Here is an 8,310-nt window from a genome sequence, read left to right on the forward strand (position 1 = left end):
TCTCGCAACCCACGCATCATCATCCTCTCCGGTGGACCCCACTTTGTCCACACCCCTAATTCCCCTTCGTTTCCGCCTGGATTCCCCAAATGGGCGAAGGCCAATGATGTCATGGTTTTGGGGATTTGTTATGGGCTATAGCTCATTGTTCAGAGGCTCGGCAGCGAGGTCAGGGTTAGAGAGAAGCAGGAGTATGGGAGGATGGAGATTGAAGTAGAGAAGAGTGCCGCACTTTACAGGTCGAAGCGGGTTGGGGATAGGCAGCTTGTGTGGATGAGCCATGGGGATGAGGTGGCTAGGTTGCCTGATGGCTTTGAAGTCGTTGCGCGGAGCTAGCAAGGTGCGGTGGCTGCGGTTGAGAACCGGGTTAAGAGGTTTTGTGGCCTCCAGTACCATTCGGAGGTATAATTTGGTTTTGTGTGATTGAATTTTAAATGTATTAGGTATGGAAAAAAGCAAACAGAAATCTGTTAGGTATGGAAAAAAGCGAAAAGAAATATTTAGCCCTACTTCCCGCCAAACCACCACCACATAAATAAAATATATCTTTAAATATATTCTCACTGCCTTGCCTCTCTTCCTTAAATCCTAACCCTACCTCTAAAACCCTAGCCACCCCCCCCTAAAAAAAGGATGCCAATGCAGTGAAATCCGACCTCGTTTTGATCCTAGACTTCAGATCCCAATCATCATAAGGGAATGGAATGGAATGAAATGTATTTAAGTAAGGGAAATGAATGGAAAAAAAATGAAATGGAATGGAAAAGAATGGAATGGAATGAAATTAAGTAACCTTAATTAGATGTTTTAAAATAAAGGAATGGAAATGAATGGAATGTAAGTATTCTTATTTAGGAGTAACATGGAGGGATTGGAATTGAATAATTTTATGACAATATTACTGTGGGGAGTAGAAAGACCCTGATGGGAATGTGGGCCTTTGGGCCATGCTAAGGAAGGCCGACCTGCTCTTGGGTTTAGAATTTGTTAGTACTACGGGTCGGCCCATACGCCGAGGATTCGAGGATCCAGCCGAGGGTGAATTTCCCTTCGGACAGACACCGGAGAACCCGGGACTTCATGGTAAAGGTTAGGGGATGACACGGTCAAGACCAATGGTTAAAGAGGGGGAACCCTTGAATGTCCTAGAAGCACCGATGTCAGAGAAATACCAAAGATAAAGGCTGCCACCTCCACATTAAAGACCCTTCACCCACCACCCTGGCCGCATTAATGGGGAAGTGACACCTGAACAGTGGAAGGGAAACTTCTGGTTACTATTCAAAGGTACTGAGAAAAGAAATATCTAGGCCAAGGGGGAGTGGGGGCAACACGTGTACAAAGTATCAAAAAGAAGAGTATTTAAGGAGCAACCTAGCACAGGGATTGGGGGCCCCTTTTTTGTAATCTAAAAAGAAAAAGGAAAAAGAGAAAGAGATAATATAAGAACAACTCTCGGCTTACGTCCGAGTAGGTTGATTTACAATATTCCTTGTTGTTTTCAAGTGTTTGCAATCTTTGACTTGTCATTTAATCCTTAGACACTTCTAACCTGGGTTTCAAGCCCACACTCTACAAATTCATATTGTTTAAGGCTCATTGGGCCTGAGCCCGTAACTGTTCTTGGGGCCAGGTGCAATTGTGCGCTTACAATTACTATTAGACTCCTATTTTAAAATAAATGATTGAATATATAGGAATATTTTTGAAGTTTTAGTAAAAAAATTATTAAATCTAATTTCATTCCTTCCTATTCCTCCTAATTTCAGGGGGAATGAAAATTTAAAATTTTAAGGGAATATAGAGGAATGAGTGTTCCTTCTTACCCATTCCATTATCTTCCACTTAAACTCCCAAACAAGAGAATGAACTTTTTATTCCCTCCATTAAAACTCCCAAACTATGGAAGAGAAGAATATTCTAAAATTATTCTTTTCATTCATTTCCATTCCATTCCCTCATCTCAAATGGGGCTGAGTTCCAAGCAACTCGCAAGTAGGAAAACTCATATTGCTTGGAAACTTGAATTCTAAAAATGTGTTACATGACTAAATAATTTTTGTCACAATGCTTTTTTCCCCCCTTAAAATTTTGCTTAAATTATGCTATTCGGCATATTTGTCAAAAATATTAAGTAGCAGAATCGGCTGATAGCATCGAATCTATTAGGTATGGAAAAAAGTGAACAGAAATCTGTTAGGTATGGAAAAAAGAAAAAAGCGAACAGAAATCTGTTAGGTATGGAAAAAAGCGAACATAAATATTTAGCCCCACTTCCCGCCAAACCACCACCACATAAATAAAATATCCCTTTAAATATATTCTCACTGCGTTGCCTCTCTTCCTTAAATCCTAACCCTACCTCTAAAACCCTAGCCACCCCCCCCCCCCCAAAAGGATGCCAATGCAGTGAAATCCAACCTTGTTTTGATCCTAGACTTCGGATCCCAATCATCATAAGAGAAAGGAAATGAATGGATGGAATGAAATGTATTTAAGTAAGGGAAATGAATGGAAAAGAATGAAATGGAATGGAAAAGAATGGAATGAAATGGAATTAAGTAACCTTAATTGGATGTTTTAAAATAAAAGAATGAAAATGAAATGGAATGTAAGTAATCTTATTTGGGAGTAACATGGAGGAATTAGAATTGAATCATTTTATGACAATATTACTATTAGACCTCTATTTTACAATAAATGATTGAATATATAGGAATATTTTGAGAGTTTTAGTAAAAAAATTATTAAATTTAATTTCATTCCCTCCCATTCCTCTTAATTTTAGGGGGAATGAAAATTTGAGGTTTTAAGGGAATAGAGAGAAATGAGTGTTTCTTCCTACCCATTCCATTATCTTCCACTTAAATTCCCAAATAAGAAAATGAACTTTTTATTCCTTCATTAAAACTCCCAAATTAGGAAAGAGAAAAATATTCTAAAATTATTCTTTTCATTTATTTTCATTCCCTCGTCCCAAACGTGAGTTCCCAGCAACTCGCAAGTAGGAAAACTCATATTGCTGGGAAACTTGAATTCTAAAAAGGTGTTATGCTATTCGCCACATTTGGCACAAATAAAAAGTAGCAAAATCGGCCCATAGCATCGAATCTATTAGGTATGAAAAAAAGCAAACACAAATATTTAGCCCCACTTCCCGCCAATCCACCACCATAAATAAAATATCCCTTTTAAATATATTCTCACTGCCTTGCCTCTCTTCCTTAAACCTTAACCCTACCTCTAAAACCCTAGCCACCCCCAAAAAACAAAAAACAAAAAAAATGGATGGCAATGCAGTGAAAGCCGACCTCGTTTTGATCCTAGACTTCGGATCCCAATACACCCACCTCATCACGCGCAGAATCCGATCCCTCTCCATCTTCTCCCTCTGCATTTCCGGCACTTCGAAGCTCTCCGACATCACTTCTCACAACCCACGCGTCGTCATCCTCTCCGGCGGACCCCACTCCGTCCACACCCCCGATTCCCCTTCGTTTCCGCCTGGATTCCCCGAATGGGCGGAGGCCAACGGCGTCGTGGTTTTGGGGATTTGTTATGGGCTGCAGCTCATTGTTCAGAAGCTCGGCGGCGAGGTCAGGGTTGGAGAGAAGCAGGAGTATGGGAGGATGGAGATTGAGGTGGAGAAGAGTGCCGCGCTTTACGGGTCGAAGCGGGTTGGGGATAGGCAGCTTGTGTGGATGAGCCATGGGGATGAGGTGGCTAGGTTGCCTGATGGGTTTGAAGTCGTTGCGCGGAGCCAGCAGGGTGCGGTGGCTGCGGTTGAGAACCGGGTTAAGAGGTTTTATGGCCTCCAGTACCATCCGGAGGTATAATTTGGTTTTCTGTGATTGAATTTTTAAATGTTAATTGGGTTTTGCTTGTTGAATTTGTGAACTATGTGCATGCATTGTTTGAGTAACTGGGTTTGCTCTGCTTTTGTGATTGAATGTATTTTTGGGTGTTTGCTTTGGAAGTTCATAGGAGGGTTTTGGTTTTGACCATAAAATATGGAAATTCTTGTGGTTGGCATGTTACTTTACATACATGGGCTCTGTTTGTTCTGTGCGTAGAAGTAGTTATTAAAGGAATTTTTTTGGTGCGTTTTATTTGCTTATTTGATTTTTATTTAGGGAAAATAAGTGGATCATAGGATTTGAGTTTCTGGGTTAAGAAATGTGGTATGGAATATTGTCATTTTTACAGAAGTACGTTAGATTTTGTGGAGGGTTGAGGGTTTTAGATGTGTAGTGAGTACTTTCAGTTCCTATAATACCAAGATGGAAGTAATTGGGTTTGCTTTGATTTCGTGATTGAAAAGGGTTTCGGCATGTTAATTTTGCGAGTACTTACATGGTTTGTGTTTGTTTTTTTATTTTTTTTTTCAGATTAGTTACTAGTTATTATTGAAATTATTTTTGGTTTGTTTGTATTGGCTAATTTTTAATTTTTAATGGATCGAGAAAGGGATATTGTCATTACTATGAAGTATGTTTGATGTCGTGGGGGTCTTTTCAAGTTAACTCAATTAGTAAAGTTGTTGTTGAATAAGAAATATGGGGTTTGAACCCTCGCCTACACCCCAAACCAATTGTTGTCTTGGCAATGATAATAAAGAGCAATTATTATGAAGTGGACACTATAGGTTGAAATTTTATCATATCTATAAATAAATAAATAAAAGATAATTTGGGGTTTTAGATGTATGGTAAGTACTTTAGTTGGAATGGATGGAGTTGTAGGTTTCTCTAGATTTCATGTTTTAATATGGCAGGACGGATTTTGGATTTTATAGTGTTTGTGTAAATCTCTCAGCGGAAGGCTTGCCATAATATAATTTAATTGGGTTGAAAATTGAGCTACGCAGCTGGCATGATTTGCTTTAGGCAAGAAAGCTTGATGGATGTGAGGAAAAAAAAATATTTGCCACCTTTTCTGCTTGTTATCAACCAACTAAAACTTGATGAAAGTAAAGGAACTTTGGAAGGATAATTGCTGGATGTATTGAAAATTGATTTTGTCTGTCATATGTTAAATAACGTTTGTTACTGATGAGCTACTATGTGGAGAATTCCTCACAATTTCTTGCATTATATGTGTATATATATATATATATATATATATATATATATATATATGAGGTGGATCTTAAAAATCGTGGTTATAACAAGTGGTTACCCTCCTCTTTTGCTACGTGCATAATAAAAGAGTCCTTATGACATTATAAATACGTCAAAAGTATTGAGTGAATTCTACTCTTGATGAAGCTCTGTTAAGTTTGAATTCATATTTTGATTAAAATTCCATCATTTGAAGTTTGAAAATTTTTAAAAGAAATTATTCTTATTATTTTAAAATTATTTTATTCATCTACCATAATTTTTAGTTTTGATGAAAAAAAAAATCGATCTCACACGATAAGCTTCTGTCATATAATTTAAGGTCATTTTTTATTAATTATTTAAATGATGGATTTCACTAATGTTTGTGATCTTTCTTTATTCTACCTAATTATATAAATGATGGGTTTCACTAATATTTTTTTTATCTTACTTTATTTTACCTAATTATCTAAAATGGGTTTCATTAATATATGTGATCTTTTCTTTATTTTACATCTAAATTTTAATTAACTCATGCATTGCTCTGGCATAATTCTAGTTCCTATCAGAAAGTGAGATTATTGAATCTTGTGTAGGTGACACATTCACCCGAAGGAATGGAGACACTGCGGTACTTTCTGTTTGAGGTTTGTGGAATCAATGCTGGATGGAAGATGGAAAATGTTATGGATGAAGAAATAAAAGTGATCAAACGCACAGTGGGGCCTGAAGATCATGTAATATGTGCCTTATCAGGTGGTGTGGATTCCACCGTTGCCGCTACTCTTGTCCATAAGGCAATTGGAGATAGGCTTCATTGTATTTTTGTTGACAACGGTTTATTGAGGTAACAGAGCGAGCAGCTTTTTCCTATAGTACCAAAAAGATAAATAGTTCCATACTTGTCTTTTCGAAGATTTATATAATGTAAAACATTTATGTATAAGTTATAGACCTTAATATATCTCTTGTGTCTCTTCGTCACAAGGTTTATTTTTATTTTTTTTAAGACTATGGTTTCTGTTTCCTATAGGTATAAGGAGAGAGAACGTGTGATGGAAACCTTTGAAAGTGATCTTCATTTACCTGTTACTTGTGTTGATGCGACGGATCAATTTCTTGGCAAGCTGAAAGGTGTGGTAGATCCTGAAACGAAAAGGAAAATTATTGGGAAGGAATTTATTTCCATATTTGATGACTTTGCCCAAGAGTTGGAGCAAAAACTAGGAAAAAGGCCGTCTTACTTGGTCCAGGGGACTTTGTATCCGGATGTAATTGAATCTTGCCCACCACCTGGATCTGGAAGGACCCACTCTCATACGATCAAGAGCCACCATAATGTTGGAGGTCTTCCTAAGGACATGAAATTGAAGCTCATTGAACCACTTAAACTTCTATTTAAGGATGAGGTGTCCATTTCAGCCTTCCAAGTTGCTTGTATGTACTTATCTGTATGATTTTTGTCATAATCTGATGTTATTTGGTTGTTACTTTTTAATGTTTAAAGGTCCGTCAACTAGGAAGGATATTGAATGTTCCTGAGCCATTTTTAAAGCGCCATCCATTCCCTGGGCCTGGCCTTGCGGTACGAGTGTTAGGTGATGTAACTCAAGGCAATGCATTAGATATCCTCCGCCAGGTATATATGGTTTTTATCCATTCATGGACTCATTGGCTATCTGGGTTTACCTTTCGACATTCATCTCTTATGAATGTCCCCCCTCTCCAGGTCGATGAGATTTTCATTCAATCAATCAAGGATGCTGGGCTCTATGATTCAATATGGCAAGCTTTTGCTGTCTTTTTGCCAGTAAGATCAGTTGGAGTTCAAGGTGATCAAAGAACACATTCTCATGTTGTTGCTCTGAGAGCTGTTACCAGTCAAGATGGAATGACAGCGGATTGGTAAACCTTTTTTTTTTTCTTTTTTCTTTTTTTCTGCTGCTATGCATTTTTTATACCTTCTAGCAACCCTTGCTGTATAAGTTGGGAATGTGGCTGCTTAAAAATATTTTCATGTCAATTGCTGGATAGATGAATATTCTAGGTATCATAGCTACCACCCTTTAGTTATGCATCTGTGTAGGAAAGTACCCTAGAGGTTTGTAAATTATGAAAGAGCTTAAGCTTTTGAGAGTGGCCAAGAGTGACCCCGTTTCTGTCAAGCACTTAAGCTTTTGAAAATTTCTTTACGTATACATATATGGCTCATATATGGAGTTTCCCTTGTAATTGTAGGTGGCTATTTTTCCTCAGGTTTTGTTATTTTGTTCTAATCCAGAGGCTACGAAGACTTTGGTCTGGTCTTCAACCATTTAGACAGCTCAAGATTGAGCAGCTTGACTGTTCTTAGATTTGTATTCATATATGTACATTGGCATATATTCTAGAAACGTGAAACTGAGGTCTATATATATTTGCCTTCTGCCTCAAGACTGGTAATTGCAATTTGCCACAAGTGAGAGTGAGATGGTGCAAGTGATGAACGGGACATTAGATGTGTCACCTCATCTTATGTAGCCTACCCATATCTTCCCACAACTATCTTACCCTTCTATGCTCCATTCTTGCCATAATGTATACCATCATCCATGGCAGTGGACAATTAAGTATCTTATTTTGAATTTAAGAATATTCTTGCATGCTCACTTTCTAAGAAAATATTTACACTATTTTATTCACTGTTGCTGTGCAATCTTCCCAGAAAATTAATGTAAGGTTGTAATCTTTTTTTCATCTGTGCAATTTTAAGTGCTCCTCTGTTGTATTTTACACTCTTTTTTCCCTCCCCCCTTTGAAAATTTGAAATTCCAGGTACTATTTTGAGCACAAGTTCCTTGATGATGTGTCGCGAAAGATCTGCAACAGTGTTCGAGGGGTAAACCGAGTTGTTCAAGACATTACATCAAAGCCTCCATCAACAATTGAGTGGGAATGATGCCATGTCAAACGCTTACGGCTTAATGAGAAGTGAGTTATAATCCCCATGCTTGTACATGGATCTAGGTGTTGACCGTTTAGAAAGTTTTAATTATTTCCTCCAAAATTAGGAAGGTTGGCTGGAAGGAATTTGTCAAAGCTTGATTTACAGTGCAAGTGATTTGGTCTAAGGTCTGTGCTCATAGAAAATATTTCCTGGTAATGGACAACATCATAAATGTTTGTGGAACTTAATGATTAAAAGTTATGGTTCTACATTTTGGCAGTC

The 8,310-nt window shown here is 37.7% G+C and overlaps 1 protein-coding gene across 2 annotated transcripts; it reads left to right on the forward strand.

Moving 5' to 3' along the window:
• The first annotated feature begins 3,045 nt into the window (after positions 1 to 3,045).
• Positions 3,046 to 8,310, forward strand: LOC142613776 (uncharacterized). 2 transcript variants are annotated; one of them, XM_075786269.1, is made up of 7 exons: positions 3,046 to 3,830; positions 5,699 to 5,949; positions 6,136 to 6,511; positions 6,610 to 6,741; positions 6,832 to 7,007; positions 7,917 to 8,072; positions 8,153 to 8,310. In XM_075786269.1, exons 1-6 carry the CDS (start codon positions 3,285 to 3,287, stop codon positions 8,038 to 8,040), a joined length of 1,605 nt encoding a protein of 534 aa, XP_075642384.1. In that variant the 5' UTR covers positions 3,046 to 3,284; the 3' UTR covers positions 8,041 to 8,072; positions 8,153 to 8,310. The 2 variants fall into 2 exon arrangements, with proteins under 2 accessions (XP_075642384.1, XP_075642385.1); XM_075786270.1 differs by having other exon boundaries at positions 3,155 to 3,830; positions 7,917 to 8,310.

The sequence above is a fragment of the Castanea sativa genome, chromosome 10 (assembly GCF_040712315.1).
Source record: "Castanea sativa cultivar Marrone di Chiusa Pesio chromosome 10, ASM4071231v1".
NCBI lineage: Eukaryota > Viridiplantae > Streptophyta > Magnoliopsida > Fagales > Fagaceae > Castanea > Castanea sativa.